Genomic DNA, 17,520 nt, shown 5'->3' on the forward strand with positions numbered 1-17,520 from the left:
TTTAAAACTACCACACCTTTACAGTTATATCTATAAGAGAAATAAAAGAACTACATCTAGTTCTCTTACACCTTACATGCACTGCTAAGTGAGCAACCCACAGCAACCATTTTCAGCCATAACTCACTTGAATTGGAATCAGACCAGGGAGATAAACTGTAAGAGCTACAAGACAACACTGTTTCTGTAAGCCATTCATCCCATAGCAGCCTTATTTTCAGCCATACTTAGGACTATAAACACAGAAAAAGTCAATGCTGAAGTTAAATACATTTCTCCCGTAGAAGTACGCATTGGGTAGAAAAGGGAACAGTAGGGTTTCTTTTGTATCGTTCACAGTTCTGCATTGCTTGGTAGCCATCCAGAAACGTCCTTTCTGGTTATTAACACAGAATAAATTCAATCTCCCTTCAGTTATTTTTTTTTATTAGGCAAAACATATGAAAGCAAGCTCCAAGAACTCCACCAATGACACTTGCATATTTTCAGCATCACCAGATTCATGTGAAATACACAGGCTGTCAGGATTTTTTCCCTCCCCCTATTTTCTGCACATCATCAAATTCAGATTTCCCATTAGCTCCCTAATGTTGGGGAGGTTTTAAGTTCTTAAGAGCACTTGTGTTCTCTTCACAGGAGGTTTGCTTCATTTGGCACATAAAGTGAAAAAGGCACATGAGGACCCAGGTTCTTCTCATGGCTTTGGATGTGCAGCTGAGGGGCTGCAACTTGGACTTACCCCAGCTGGGCTGGCTCTTCTACAGCTGGGCATCACTGCCCTCCGGGCTAGCACTGGCAGTCAGGCGCCGAGTTCAAGAAGGTAATCCAGACTAAATCTGCCAAAATAAGTAATTAGTTTCCACCTTCCCCAAACCCCCTTGCTACATGGTCACACGAGGGCCAGTGCTGGCCTGGGTGTGTGGATGGGAACACACACAGCCAGGGTGGACACATGAGGCTGGCGCCACTCGATTGCTTCAGCAGCGTACCACCCATAGAGTGGTGGCCAAGGGCCCAGTCTTCCCCTCTGGGCATCAAGAGCGTGATTTAGTTTGTTGGTGAACTGTCTTGGCCCCTGAGGTGCCTGCCTCCTTGACTACAGTGACAATCTAAGGTGACTCTTGCGTCCTTCTCACAACTGCTTGACATGCCTGTATTTGAGTACTGAGATGAAGCCAGGCTCCATAAAACAATACAATTTCCTGGTTTCATGGTTCTCCAGACACTCGCCCTCCTCTGAGGACAGGACTACCAGCTTGCATGTGGATTTTCCTACCGACACCTTCATGCCAGGGAGCCAACAGGAGTTATCAAGGGAAGGAAAAGCTACCAGCCACCCTCCCAGTGCTGTCACCAGTATGTTCTTACCATACACCTGTGGCTACGTCCCCTTGCAGTCAAACAGGCCCGCTGGGCCAGGGAAGCCCATTGCTCCTGCACAGGCCGGGGAAGAGACTCAACCAATGCAAACATTAAATGCAAGAGCATCTTGGTAAGACAAACATTTTGCTTTGACTAAAAGGAAGATGTGGGAAGCACTCAGCTCTGGCTTTACTCGAGAGCCACAAGCGTGACTGGGAAATTCTTAAAATACCAAAAAAGAAACACGTAATCTTTTCAGAAAGTAGAAAGATTACTGTATCAAGTAAGACACTAGAAGTTTAACTGGAATGAGTATCAGAGCTCCTTATGCGACTGGATCAGAGCCTAAAGCACATTCACGGCGTGCCAGTACTACTCACAACATACTTCCATCCCACCCTACTCCCAAAGTGCACACAATCCACCACAACTAACCATAAAAGTTTTGGATTCTAATTAAAGTTCTATATTACATTCTACATAGAACTTTCATGCTTTATCAGAATGGTGCTAACATGAAATATACATACATACATTAAAAAAAAATTGAAGGAAGAAAAGTCTAGCACAAAAGGAAGCAATTGTGTCACAGTGATGAAATAATGAAAGTGCAAACAAAACCTCTGAACCTAGTGGTAAATGCAATACACTAGTGACAAAAACATGTAGTCTTGAATGATCTTTTACATGCCGCTTTGTTCACCCTATTAAGATGGTAGTTGTTTCTTTGATTTATCTGATAATAAATTTTTGATGACTAGTGAGTCTCATAAAAATTGCTCTGGTGCTGACTACATTGATTAATAAGCCCAAAGAATCGAAACTGTCAGAAATTCATGTGCAAGAGTAAATTACTGCCAAACATACATTAGATATTCCATAAAATATAGAATAAAAAAGGTTGATTTGGTAATTTTATCTTGCATCAATTTGCCTGACATAATTTATATTCAGGATCATCACTATCAGTCCTGGCACACCTTTCCTTTTTTTAAAGTCAACATTAGAGTAAATCTAAATTTGGGACAGCCAAGAAATGAACAGGAGACAGAATATCAAACGCAATAACCAAAACTAACATTCAGAATTTAGCTTGGAAATTATATCCAGTTGAAAGGTGACTAAAAGCCATCTTCTCAGAGTTGCAGCTTTTGCAAGTAAAATTCACTTCTATTTTAGGTGTCAAAACTGGCACACACATATCCATGCCTAATCCCATTCTCCCCAAACTGTGATACCTCTGAACTTCCTTACTGGGACCTTTGCATGTTGCAGGTTCTTGCAATGCATCTTTGAAGAGTCCTGGACTCTGTGGTCCCACTGTCATTTTGCTTGGATAACTGTCCAAAATATTTAATGTGCAGAAAGTCCCACAAAACCAGATGCTGGAGCAGACCAGAAGTAGGGATCTGGGTTTACATATGAATAGGGATCAAATTTCTCCTTTTCCTGTCAAGAGGAACCATATTTACAGTACTGGGTTTAGGATTTGCTCCATTTACTTCTGCACATATTTACAATCACATGACAAGCACTTTGTTGCAAGATATATAACTGCAGGATTGAAAACCTACCCGATTATAAATTCATAAGTGGGTTTTATGGATAACAAAAAGGATTCAGGGAATCACTGTTCCCCGTTCAGTGAAGTAAGTGCTGCTGTTTTCATCTAGCACTGGAGCCAGCTTCTTAAAATATCTGGCAAAACTAGGAAGAGGGCTAATATTCTTGAATTTATTATTATTGCTTTGGAGAAGCTGGAGCAACTGAAATTGTCAGTACCCTAAGTAATTCTACTTACTGTTTATGCTCCTGCATACTTCACTTTAGACTATAATTTCTTCCTCCGATTTCCCAACCAAGTGTAATAAAGAAGAAAAACTACAGGATATTTTTTCCTGGGATATTTGATACTGATTTTCAGCACATCAGATTTTTAGAGTTAAATTATTAATGTCGCTGGATATATAAAAAAAAAAAAAGGCCATTGCAAAGCTGTGGTCAAAAGGACTTGCCTAAAGAGGACCCAAATTTGACTATCCCCAGCTTTAACAGTAGGGCATTTCTTGTTTGGACATAGGAAAGTGTTGAAATGCAGGACTGAGAGCTCCTGTGGCATATACAGTAGAAGCTCTGATTTTCAGGTCATATTTTTGAAGAAAAAAGTTAATTTTAATAACAAGAATTTAAAATGAAATCTGTTCATAACCATTTTTAACACCATGCCTCAGGTATAAGCGGCTGTAAAAATGCATATAAACCAGATGGCAGTAATAATACCTGCTAAAATAAAGGCATGGCTTTTAAAAAGTTTATCAGAACTTGCACTACAAGTGGCTCCAGCAAATTACACTAGAATCATAGCTACCTCAGCCTTCCTTTGGATAAACAGTTGATAAAGACAATCATAAAATTAGGGACACTTCTCTAACTGATAGCCTTCACCAGGAGGGTAAAAAAATTGCTAAAGATCACACAAACCCCTCAATGCAAGACTGAAATAAGAAACTGGAGTTCAATAAAAAACAGCATGTAATAAAACAAATATGACTACGTAGAGAATAGAAATTGCAGACAGTTCTGCTTGATTATAAAAGCGCCACTTTTTAATTTATATCTCAAATAAAACCAGCAAATGTGCACAGTTATTCTTCTTGTTTGGTTGTAAAGAACCAATCTGAAGAAGAAAACAAGAAAGCAAATCAACTGGTTTTTTGAAGATTACAAAGGGTGACCATTATTTACTATTACCTACACAAGTTTACCAGAAAAGCCTTATCACTACCAACATGTTTTCCACAATAGTTCTCAATTAGTATTGTTTTGTCTGCCATTCCCTACTTATTCTTCTCCCTGTTGCAGTCTTGAGGATTTTCTTTACAGGAAGTAACAAACAGAATTAAGCGTTTTGAAGTCCAAATACTGTTCCCTGCAATATCCTCAAACACACACACACACGTGTATTAAAAAACCCTAGGTGAAGCACCTTCAGAGAACATCAGTGAAGTTTCTTCATTGCATACATTTTGGACACACTGCCTTTGGTTAGCAACAACACTACCTAGAAATGTTGGGAAAACTCCTTGAATCCATTGGAGACCAGGAGCTGACCCACCATGCCTACAGGAGCAAAGCACACTATTGGACACAAGGCCTTAAAATTGTGGCAGTTCTGGTAAAGTCTGAAACCAGCCAACAAATCATCAGCTTTGTATACTAGGCATAACGTATTGAAAACCATCATGGTTCATACAGTAACTTTCATACTGAGAATACTGACATGTTGCTCTAAAATGCATTTTCCCCAGGAAGTATCCTGAAGCAACCAGAGTACAAGAGAAAATGAATCTGCTACTTTCCCTGGCAGTTTGCACTAACAAGCATCCTTTTACAAGGTTCTACCTTGCTTTATTTTCTTAATCTGCTTGACATTTGTTCTCAAACAATTTTGAGGTGTCTGTATCTAAACATATCTTTAACATCCCTTTAAAACTACTGACAAGAGAACTGAATTCAGTTCCAGCCTCAGCTGATACTAAAAGTAGTAAGCTCCTATTCCTACACTCACTAACCCCAGGCTTCTTTCAGGCCTTTCAGATACAGCATTGAACTGGGAGTTGACAGTGTGCTTCAGTTACATCACATCTCTTAAAACATTTTTCAGAGGCAATTGCTTTCTAAAAAGCAGCATTCACTTCTTTTTAATCTTCTCCTGTAAACAAAACCATAATGCATGGTCTTATCCTGCATACCTTATTCAGAGGTATGTAACTCTTCTTTGAGCTGCTTTAAAACACACTATGCACAGGCACAGTTCATTAAGTGATCCAGGACAGCCCATATTTTCACTGTTGCCTTTTACCAACTTCCAAGTCATCTACAACTTTAGGGGTTTTTTTTAGTCAGAAACGACTGTACATTTGCTTCCAAATACCCAAGGAGACCATTGTAACCGTTCCAGGTCAGATCTCTGTGGATGTCACCAGAAATGCCCTTGTTGGTAATTATCTCCCAAGACCTATCAGACAATTAACTGTTAATTCTTCTTAGTTTTATTGAAATTATACAGTGCTCATTTTCTACCGAGAATGTTGTGCAGCTGTACAAGCTAAATGCTTCACAAAATTCTATGTAGTTAAAAATTGCCTTGACCAACTAAATTTATAATGTTTCTTTAGGAAGTAGTTTTCAACATCATATTCATGCCTTATTTGTATGAATTATATTCATACAACTGTAATATTTTTTTTCAGTTTTCACTAGTAGAATCCTACGTCTCTTCACTATTTAAGCCAAAACTGATGTCAGAGTAAACTAGGCCGTAATAACCCAGTTTAGTCTATTCACCTTCCTTGATACTGGAGGAACACCAGCACTTCTGTCACTTTTTGGCATTTCCCTGAAACCATGATTTAATTAAGACAGAACTTTGAGTCCAGACTCTGTCAGTCAAATCTCCTAAACGTCCTGAGTGCACGTCCACAGCCCGGGAGGTTTAAAACCATTTCTCACAGCAAAATGATGGTCCAGCTTCTACTTGGTGGACTGAGTGAACTCATCTTTTGTAAAAGATCATCCTACCTATAGAAGCATAACAGAACATGACTTTTCTTCCTTCATCATCTTTAATAATCTGACCATCATAGTTCAGAAAAGGGCCCATTTAATTCCTAGGATTTATCATAAACAGAGAGCCATAATATCATAATAGTCTCTTCAATGACTAAAAGCCTAACAAGATAGATTCCACTTTGGATTGGCCCTTTTTCCCGCTGCACATACTTTATTCAATCCCACCTATAATTTTTCCTGCTCAGTGTGCCACTTGCCCGCAGCTGCACATCTCACACTTTGCTCGCTTGCTTGCTTAGACCCCAGCCTGCCCTCCCTCTAGGTCCTCAATTCTGTTTCTTACCAGTTTCTTTGATGCATCCCTACCCACTTCTCATTTTGGATTTTACATAATTACCACCAATTAACTCAGCTACTGATCTTGCCTTGCCCTAAAGTTAGATGCAACTTTGTCTTGTTTCCCTTACTCAAATCCTGTATTCTGCTGTCACTGTTTCCCTGCCTTTGGTTTCATCGAGTTCTCAGCTTCTGCACTTTCCTCACTTCTTCACTCCAATTCCACTTCTAATACAGCCCTAGACATCTGCCCCAGTGACTTAAGCCCTGGGTTATCATCCTTGACAATAGTAAATGCATTACTGCATAACATTCTAAACTTTATACGAAAGTTCACATCAAAGGGAATAGTAATATCAGCAGTTAGACCAGTATTTATATGTGCAGTATCTAGATCTGTCAGATACATCAGTGATAGCTTTGTTTTTATTACATATCCATCTTAGTAATATATAAGCATAAATATACAGAGGTACTGTTCTTCTTGTTTATCTTTCAACATAGGTTCCAGTTTGCTCTTCTTTCGGGAAGAGTTACAGATTTGCATGTAAATGTTGTCTAAAGATGTCAGGACTCTGAGTCATCTATTTTCTCTGTTGGAAATAATGTACTAATATATTTATCAATTTTTAAAATACAGCCAATAAATACAACATTAAGCTGGAATACGAATCAGTATTTTAATATACAATATACAGTACCATGCCTTTGATACAACAGAACCAAACAGAAATGACATTTTTATATTTCTCCAAATCAGGTTGACAGAAAATTTGTATTGGTTAATTTTTTTTACTGCTATGGGATCAAAATGTGTGAACCAGGATTGTTAACACTTGTTTATTTCTTGCCTATGATGGATTTTGCTTCCTGCCATCCTTTGAGGGAAGCTTAATTTGCTGTTAGTTCATCTTCACAGGAGATGCTGCATCTCAGAGAATCTCACCTAAAGTAGATCACCGAGATCATCTCTTTTCCACTACCTTTACCTAGCCTTTGAAACCACCCTAAAATACATGAGGTCACAGCTATCACTAGCACAAATGGTGCATCCATGTCAGGAACCAAATGGTAAAGGTGTCAAGCTAAAAAAGTCACTGAAATATAGAAGTGAGCTCCAGCAATGGACTGTTGGACATGTAACACCACCTTATTTCTTGTACAGAGCCCAGGACAACCACAGTGTGTAAACGAGAAGGGAAAAATAGTACATACTAAAGGTTCATCCTACAAGCACGTGCACAAGAGCAATCCCTCAGGAACAAGGAGGAAACCTGTTCTAGAAGTATAAGTATTTGTAGAGCTAAGCCTAAGACAGAACCAATGCATGAAAGGCTTCTGCTCCACAAACTACCAAAGAATACCAGTGACAAAAGAAAAATAAAAGAAGGAAAACAGTATTTATTATGGCCTATTTTTCTTAGCATAGCAAGGTAGACTCACCTAAAGAACTATCCAAGTTCTTCAAATCTTCATTGACCTCTGTGTGTCATACAAACAGCTGAGGCACCTAACCATACTCCTTTGGATCAAATCTACATCAGACATTTAAAGCAACTGGCCTGTATTCCTCTATGGTCTTTATTTCCCCCCAGGAATCCAGAATACTCATCATCAGAAATTATTCCTGAGATCATACTGTACCCAGTTTTGTTCTTTTTGGTATTGTTACAACCTTAGATACTGACTGGGTAATACAAGAAGTTATTTAATTTTATTTAGAGACAGCCAGAGAGAAGCATTCTTTCCATGTACCTCTTCAATTTAAGTGGAGAAAGGAATACTATGAAGATTTTTATAACCCCTAATGAATATATAATTTATACAACAAGTAATTATTAGGTTATTTATAAAATTTAGTAATTGTAAACTGTTGCACAAAACTGCCGTACATGTTTATTTAAACAAGTTATTAAATGCAGGAATATGCAAAATAATCTAACAGACAACAGAGCTTTGCCCCTCAGCTTAACGACAACTGCACTGTGCAGTTATCTTAATATGGGGGTGGGGGAGTTTAATTTGAATTTTTCATTCAAAAATCAGGAGACATGAATAAGGAGCACAAAGGTCTGCCTGTACCACAGACACGCCATCCTCTACCACAAGCAATCACATATATACTGCTGCTTAAACTGATGACTGCTCACTTTGAAACAAACAAGATTTTGGCCTTCATTTCTTCTGTCAGAAGGCTATTTCTATCAGAAGGTTATTGCCTTGCTCCCTTAATAATTAGAGGTCTTCCTTCAGGTATACACCTGACCAGCTTATTTATATTTGTTCTAATGTCCACCATTTGTTTTTTTATGCCTTAAATGAAGCCTCTTCCTCCCCCTCTCCCTCCCAATGACAGCAAAGATGACTGTTATCAGTCTTTGCTTTGCTAAATAAACCAAATACCTTTTAAATCTCCTCTTGGCTCTTCATTCCTTTTATAATCTTATTATCCTTCCTCACTTTGCCTGTTCCTGCCTGAATTCATCTTTCATGAACATGACGACCAGAACTGCATAATATTTCCTCTTCTGTACTGGAAAATTTCCACTCTCTTAACCCAGCTCTGGAGACTGTGCTTCTCTTTCTCTTCCTTTCAATCCAGGCATATCACACTGGTGGCTCACAGAAAACCTGTAACTAATACATCCAAGCCTTCCTCTTCATTTGCTAATTCTTCCTGTGTGGTGTGCTGATTCTTTTCTGTGCTGCTAGTTTTGCATCATCAGCAAATGTCACTTAAATACCCCTACTTTTTGAGATAACATAAAAAATTTGAATTATTGCAGGTCAACGACCATGCTGCACAAGTACCACCGTTCCAGGACAATCTCTCCTCCTACCAGTTCAACCTGCTGATGCCTACATTTCAACTGGAAATTCCCACTTCTCCAGCATGCTTTCCAACCAGCAACACATGGATTTTTTTTTACTTGTTTGACCTCTTTTCCACTCCATGTATTATAGGTGGTTTTACTGATCATCATCTTTACATCTTGGACAGCACCGATCACACAGCTGAAATTAAATAGGCTTAACAACTGTGGCATAAGAACAGGAGTTATTTCAGGATATATTTGTATTCTACTACATTATTCTGAGTATCTTGCCAGCCTCCTCTAGCTGTTAAAAATAAATGTGAAATACTCTTCATTAATATAATCCAGAGGAAGAATCTCTTACCTCATGACCTGTGTCTGCTGCCCTGGAAGCAGCTGCTACATAATAGTGGGGGTCTAGTACAACGATTCATTCTCAAGAGGAAAGCTGGGGAGATTGTCTCTAAATAGAGGACTGAATCAAGAGTGGATTTTTCCAGACTGTCACTGCTGATAAAATGAGGTTTTCAATTACAATGCTTAGCACAGAGCAGCCTACCCAGGGAAACCTATGTTCTGATGCTGCCAAGCGATATATGCTCAGCACAGCATTTGTCAAACCATTTCCTCTGCTAAGAGTTAACGTGTCAGTCTTTAAAATGGCTTGGTCTTCTACCACCTTTCCTGGTGGGAACGTGAAAAGTGCAACTTACTTCCTTTCGCAAAACATCTTGTTGTTTTGCGAAACATCTTGACTCCAAATTGACTGCCTCGTGGGAAAAACCTCCTTTCCAGAAACTTAGGAATTGGTGATTAGTCTATCATAATTCTGCCTTGCTGGAATAAGGAGGTCAAACAGGGAGGCAACAATCATTAAACGAAGTATTAAACAGCGATTGCTGGGTTCAACAGCAGCTTAAAAATGCTAGAAGTCTCAATGCTATTCTAAGCAAATTATTTTGGTTTAGCTAAGATTACACTGCCAGGTGACAATGACTGCAATAGACTGCTGTGATAAAAGCAAAATCACTGCCCTTTCTGTTACGAGAACAACAGGCAAAGAGCAAGTTTCACATGAAGATTGATCAAGAGCACCTGATTAATGCCAGAAATGTACCCAAAGAGCAGATTTCTGGATTAACTTTGCTGTAAATGCCAGGAACTAAACCCACCCACTGATACCAATCACACATCTCAGTTTTACCTTATCTTAATCAAATCGCTAATTATCGTACACTGATCCTGACAAGCATCACAGGATTTCTGTTCTTCATAGGAGCTTAATTCACTGTTTTCTTTCAAACACTCATGTCTGCCTGCACTTGTCTAAGCACACTATAACCACTAAATCATACAATCCATCATCTCTTTGCCAGTACCCTAGACAGAGAAGATCCTCTGAGAATATGCTTACAACATAAAGGTCACTTTGAAAGTTGACTAAAGACATGAATAAAAAATAAAACATTTAGTTAAGCCCTTTGAGGAAATGAGGTTGCCATTACCCTTTTCTGTTTAAGCAAGTTCTTCAACTGCTTTTCAACACTATCGTGACACCACACGGGGAGTTTAATGGCAGCTCCTGAGTATATCTAGAATCAAAGCCAAAATTCAGCCTACTAACTTAACTTTCAGAAAGTTAGCACGGCATTCAGAGATTAAGAATCATTATATACTTGGCAAACTGACCTATTTCCAAATGATGCTGTCATAGGATGATATGTGCAGTGGGCGTATTTTAGCCAACAAAAGCTAGTAAAGTGCCAAGAGCTGCTGAATTTCCTGTTAAGAATTAAGAGCCCCTCCACACACATTTTCTGCCACAATATATGGCCCATCTTTTTGTCAGCACAAGTCTTCCTTGAAAAATGAGGGTTGAAAAAAATCACCTGGCATCATTTCTCATGAAAGGTAAGGAAATTAAAGGAAATGAAAGAAGCTACAAAGTAAGAAGAGCTGATCTGAGGGTCCTACTGGCTAACACACTTCTGAAGTGAAGTGCAATTCCAGTTTTATACTTCGTGCACGAGTACCATGCAAAACAGGAGTGTGAAAATGTAAAAAGTATGAGACAAATGATGTTTTATCTTTAGACATAATCATCCTTCATGGGTGTCATCCCTACTTACCAATTAATCACTAGAGCACGAATATGCTAAGACAATGCTAAAAATGGAGTGCAATTATTCACCAAATTACTTGAAACAGCCAGCACATTTCACAAAGGAAAAAAGAGGTTTGTGATCTATTTGGTAGTTGCTTCACAAGTGCAACCTCACAGAATCAGAATGGAAATCTCCAATATTGACTGCAGCATACAATTATGGCTTATGGCTTGTGTCAGCCATCAGAGAAACCTCTAACAGGCCTGCGAGTGAGTGCATTGCCAAGACCTACTTTCTGGCTTAAGATAACAGCAACCAAGTAAATACTATGTTCCAGTTATTGCAAAAACAACTTAAAATGTATTACCATAAACAACTTAGTGAAACATAACTTGCTAAGAAACCTGGCACTTGTGATTGTATGAGCATAACATCTCTATTTTAGCTAGCACAAACACTGTTAGACTTGTAAACAAAGTAAAAATCAATATTTCCAATCAGCCATCAAAAGCAATGGGCATAGAGAGACAATTGTGATCTCTGGAGTCAAAATCCAACTATCTCATAGATGCATAGTTCCTGGTTTATGAAAGCCCACATCTTCCAGTATCTGAAAGTAAACTTGCTGATCTGAGTGTCAACTGCTACTGCATGTGAGCTGCTCTCCCTTCTCAGTGTTCTAAGTGGTTATCTAAACAGCAATCTACCCCATCACCCATTTAACTGTACTACGTTGTCTCAGAGTCAGAGTTAAGCTGCCTGGGCCTATCAAATATTGCAAGTTAATTTAAGTTTTTCTTTTCACTGAATGATCAAAAAAAACCCCAAGAGCTCAATTTTCCTTAGTTAGATACCTACAAAGAGAATTATTACACTCACTTCTCAACCTTGTGATTTGCTTAATGAGAAAAAAAGACACACTACCTGGACATAGGCTCTGAAAGAAAAAGGAAGTTGAAGAAGGTGTACAGTTGATAACAGGAAAAGATCAAAATTTCGTCACAAAAAGGAGTTTTTCATTTCTTCTGTGTTCACAGCTTATTTACTTCTGTGCACAATAATGCTAATAGAACCGTTACCTAGATTATGCCATTGCTTGTGAGTTTTAACACCTGAAATCAAATGGAAACAGAAAAATGTCTATAGCAGGTGGCACCCAAATAATTCTCAGATCACATCTTTAAAGGAAACTGGAAATAAAAATGGGACACTTTTTCAGCAGAAAAAAACCACAAACACTCTGTATAGCTTGTGAAACAAGTACAACGAAGAATCAGAAGTTGTTACTGGGATTCTAACAAAATTATGCAGCTATTTTTAATTTACAGTTGAAATATAAACTGGTTACATGCTACAAATAAAAAAATGACATCCAATTATGAACACCTTCATGCACGTAGTTTTCATTACTAATATTTGAAAATAATGACATTTTAACTGAATAAGCTTCTAAGATCAAAGTAGAAGTCATGTATGAGCCACAGAAAGGTTCTTTTATTTTGTTTTTCCCCCTATTAATGACTAGAGTCTGATTTTGCTTACACTGTTAACTACAGAGGCTTCAAATATTTACTGTAGACAAAATCAAAATCAGCCTATTAGCCAACAGGACATTGTTACACCTCAAAGAACAGGACAGCAAACACAATATAGCTAATTTAAACCAAAGAGCAATAGCTGCAGCAAGTGATGAATTACAGAACCTTTTACGCCTATTTTGATTGCACAAGGAAAGTCACCAGAGCAGCTTAATATATCCAACAAAAAGTTGTAAAATCTTTTTTGTTTGTTTGTTTTAATTATAGATACCTAACAACAGCCCCTCATCCCACCAAACTGAATATGGGTCAAATTCTCAAAACTGCACTTCAGTCCTTGAAACTCTGCTGTTCTCATAAACCCAGAGTGGTCCTTGTGAGAGGTGCAGGAGGGTCCCCAACCTACACTGCTCAGCAAATAGAAATATAAAATTGACCCCCAAAAAATAATAATTACAAAACATTATCAAGAAACCTAGATGCAGCTACACAATGGGCTCTGGGGAAAGGCTGGTCTAAGAACAGCTGTTTTCCTACACCATGTCTGTAGTACAGAGTACTACTTGAAGAAGGGTGTTGCAACCTACTTAAAACTATGAATAAATCTATGCTGAAAACACATATCAAAGCACAAATATCAGGACACTTCTGAGACATACAAGTTTTGTAACCACTCTCCCATCTGTGATCCTTTTCACTTAAATTCTGTAAATGAAGAACAGCCTACAAAAACCATTGCTGGATTATTTAGTTTCACATAGCAATTTACATCTCAGTTACTTAATTGGAATCCCAAAAATCTTAGCTCATGAATACTCTCCTTTGGTTATTAAGTTTAGACAGCTACTATATAAAAAAAACCCCAAAAAAACAAAAAACAACCCACAACTGTCAGAAATGCTTCTAAATTATTATTTTTTTTTTTAATAAAAGGGAAACGCAAAAACTAACTTTCCAGCCTAGAGGTTATACTGTGTGTTGTACTACCTACTGCTTCTAGAAAGACAGCATAATGGTGGTTGTTAGACACAAGTTTGAATGTGGACTAGTAATATGGAAATTTTTACTGAAAAAAAAATATTTCAATTCAGTGAGCCATTAAAGACTTTATTTGCTAAATAAATGCTTAGCATTAATACATAGACTTTTGAATTAAAGCGGAGAAGTCCTAGCATGAGGTTTATATTTTTCCAGTTACACTGTTGAAGAAAGCACTAATACCTGTATTTGAATTACCAGGATTGCAGACTCCTGTAAACCAGTCCAGATCAAAACAGGTTTGAATTTTGGACACCTCTTTTAAAATATGACAACCTGCATCTAAAAACGTTAACAAATATCTATTTCAGTCTAAAAAACCTTACTGTACATACGTACAATTAGTACTTATCAAAGGCTTGTAATACTTGCTCTTTTACATATCTGATGTTACTTAATAGCTCTTAGAAATGAACGATAAATGCAGGACAACATGAAACAGTCTTTGTGCTTTCCTAACATGTCTAAGTCATGTTTATTTACCTTCTTGTCAGCAAAATTCCTTCATATAGATGTACAGGTTTGCTATTTGCCCTGAGTACCAAGCTACTGCATGTGTTATGAAAGAAGCACGTAGCTGGTAACACTTTGCCAAACACACTACAGGAAAAAAGCAACACAGCTACAGTATATAAGTGACATGTACTTACTACTTGTATGTTTCTGAACGAATGTATTCAAAAACATGAGATACTCCCAGCTGGAACTGGTCAGCAATAGGGGTAACCCAAGGATTGTTCTCTGCTTTGAAGACTTGCTTTTGACCAGTCAAATCCAAATTACCTGAAAGGGATTAAACAGAACAGTATATGAAAAAAAAGTTAAATATGAAAAATTTGACAATATCTTGCTGTGAATATAAAACTTTTCATTTGTTTCAGCGAGTATAATCATAATGAAAGTACTTCAGTCTTAGCGGAGAGGAATAGGATGACACAGTAGCTCCTACCAGTTCTACCCTATTCATTTCAGTCCTACTACACATTGCACAGCAGGACTGAACTCGACCCACTGCATATAGTATTTATTCACCAAATTAGTTTTAAGCAGGGCTTAACAGTGCATAGGTGTTGGGCCCTCTCCACCATGGCTTGCAGGAATGAAAGCAGAATAATGCTGTGGTAGGAGTTTGCTCTGAAGCCCAGCACTGCACGGCATTTCTCAATCGCTGCTCTGAGCATGAAGTCAGCCAGCAATGTCCAATGGACTTTTTGCCTTCCCGGGGCCCAACGTGTTGTTTGTACTGAGATCCTACCACGGATCTGTGGTTAATAGTTCTCTATACCACAAAAAACAAACAAAATGTGTCATTCTTGCAACACACCAGTTTTACCTATTCTGCTGACAGGAAGACTTAAGAGACCCTATTAGGGGTATGCTTCCTTGTTTTTTTTTTGTTTGTTTGTTCATTTTGTAAATGTTTACCACCCAAAATAGTACATGCTTTGCTGAAATGCCTCATGATTATGGATACAGCAGGCTGAATTCCAGGATGGTCTAGCCACTGAAATACTTTCTTACATTCTTTAAATTAAAACAAGCAATCTGTGCCACATGTTACATTTATTTTTGTGAACATTACCATGAAGAAAGGCCTATCCCCAAAAATGTAAACCAACAAATAAAAACAAAAAAATAATCTTTACCTGTGGGAAACAAACCAGGAAAAAAAAATACAAGGTTTTGAAGACTGACTAAGCCAAGCTGTCAAGAGAAATCTGAAATCAACCTGATGTGTTAGCTTTTCAAAATTAAAGGTACTTGTGTAAGCTGCACAAACACACATGCATGCTACGGGAGCTGCTGCAACCCACGTGCTTGCTGGTTGCATGTTCTAAAGTACAGCTAATTCTTGATGCATTTATCTCCGTAAAAGGGGTTAACACAATTAAAGGCAGACCATTATACTGTGTGAAAAGATGTCATGCATCTCATATGGCCCTACCAACAAGTTACCATTACCCCAGCAAGCTCATCTGTCAGCTGTCTTGAGGCCTGTTCTTTTGAAATAACAGGCAGGGAGCATTTCACCCCTCTGTCAGTCAGGCAGCAATTGCCCTCACTGCCGCATGCTTCAGTGCGCCTCGTTAGAAGCCTTGCACCCATCTCCTTTATTAAAGGACTCAGCAGCCCTGTTCTAACAAGGATCAGGAAGCAGGATTAAGTACTGTGACAAAGAGGACCTAATAAGCTAGAAACTGCTGTGTCTAAATCTATGCTGGCTCAAGGCGCAGGCTCACACTGCTCACTATTCAGTTTTCAGGCGCAGGCCACCGGGGAAGCAAGCCAGCGCTGTGATTAGCCGTAACCCTCTGACCGGTGCTGCTATGAAGATCATGTATCACTCAGGGGCTTGCTTTGCAATCGCAAATTGGATTTTCCATTTTATTACCTGCCAAAAACCACATACATTGCTCTCCAAAACTACCAACGCTGTAAGCACTCGCTTGTAATTACAGTTCTGCAAGTACCGCATCAAGGTAAAATGATCAATCTGTGTACAACTTAAAAATAGCTAAATTTTGGGAGGCAAGCTTGGCCTCATCATGGGTCAAATTCAATGCTGCTTACAGGAATAAGCCACACATTCCCAAGATCTCAATAGCTAGGGTCTCAGCTGAATCCTTACGTCCCAAGCTGTGTCACAAATTTACCACCCAGGGAACGCTGCTGTATGTATATGCTTCCATCCTCACAGCACAGCATGCTCACTTCCATTTCAAATACCACATGGCCCATTTAAACATAATTAATTGTAATAAATACTATCCTGCTAAAGCCAAAGAAATCTTACAAGAAAGAAAGAGAGAACTGCTCAAGCAAAAATTCTCCTGCCAAAGTAATCACTTCATGTTCCTCCGTCTTCTCTATTTCCCGAAGCACACTGGAGGCAGGCACAGATATTACTTTTTACCTTCAGAGGGGAGAGGTAGGCAGAGGCCCTAAGGGTAAAATTAGTGTAATTACAGAGGAAGTTGGGGCACCCAAAAGTCCAGCATCTGCCCTGAAATCCACCCCTTCCCTGCCCAGGACGCCCCTCGGGGAGCCCTGATGGCAGCAACCGGCCTGGCAGCCCGTCCCACCGGCTGCCTACAGCCAGAGCGAGAGGTGAGCTGCCACCTCACAGCCCAGGGGTTTAATGGAATAATTTAATCAAGTGTTGCAGTGTGAAAAGGAACAAGCTGTCTGTCCTCACAGCAAGCACCAGGCAGAGAGCGGGTGCCCCTCTGCAGCGGAGTAAAGGAGGGCTGCCTGGCAGCAAGCAGGAAGCATGGGGCACCCGACACTTAAAACTCCTCCCTGTTTGACACCGACATTTCCATCTGGAAATGAAGGACAGAAACAGGCAGAAAATTAAGCAGGAAAAGAAGTCACAGGGACCTGCTCCACCTCACCAGTGATAGGGAGGAAATGGAGTCTAACAGTCCTGCCACAAGGCAAGCCACTTCAGAACAAAGACGACTTAGAATTAAAGTTGTGACAGGATTGATGTGTGTCACTCCTGCATCACCATGCATTGCTTGGGGACATACCCTGGTGTCCCTTCTGTGCTTACAGCTAAAACCATCCGCAAATCGAGGGCTCACTAATTCTGCTCCAGCTGCAGGACATCCATGAGTCCCAGGTCTCACTAAGATCTCGGGAACAGTACATGCTGGGGCAACCAAATGCGTGGGAGCCCTGCACAAACCCTTCTGCCCCAGTGTACCAAGACGAACCCAGCAGTGTGGAAGAGAAGACCTAACCCACCTG

At 39.2% G+C, this 17,520-nt stretch overlaps 1 protein-coding gene across 2 annotated transcripts in view; it reads right to left on the minus strand.

Annotated features, from left to right (window-relative positions):
• RSU1 (Ras suppressor protein 1) overlaps window positions 1-17,520 on the minus strand; it is a 109,876-nt gene that overhangs the window by 48,795 nt on the left and 43,561 nt on the right. Inside the window, exons 8-9 of one of the 2 annotated variants that reach the window (XM_040590743.1) lie at window positions 14,418-14,550; window positions 13,821-14,049 (exon numbers count right to left, since the gene is read on the minus strand). In XM_040590743.1, coding sequence (XP_040446677.1) covers window position 14,049; window positions 14,418-14,550 — 134 coding nt within the window. In that variant the 3' untranslated portion in view covers window positions 13,821-14,048. Of the gene's footprint in view, window positions 1-13,820; window positions 14,050-14,417; window positions 14,551-17,520 lie in introns of those variants that run through there. The other variant, XM_040590741.1, reaches the window with a different exon arrangement.

This window comes from Falco naumanni, chromosome 4 (assembly GCF_017639655.2).
Source record: "Falco naumanni isolate bFalNau1 chromosome 4, bFalNau1.pat, whole genome shotgun sequence".
In the NCBI taxonomy this organism is placed as follows: domain Eukaryota; kingdom Metazoa; phylum Chordata; class Aves; order Falconiformes; family Falconidae; genus Falco; species Falco naumanni.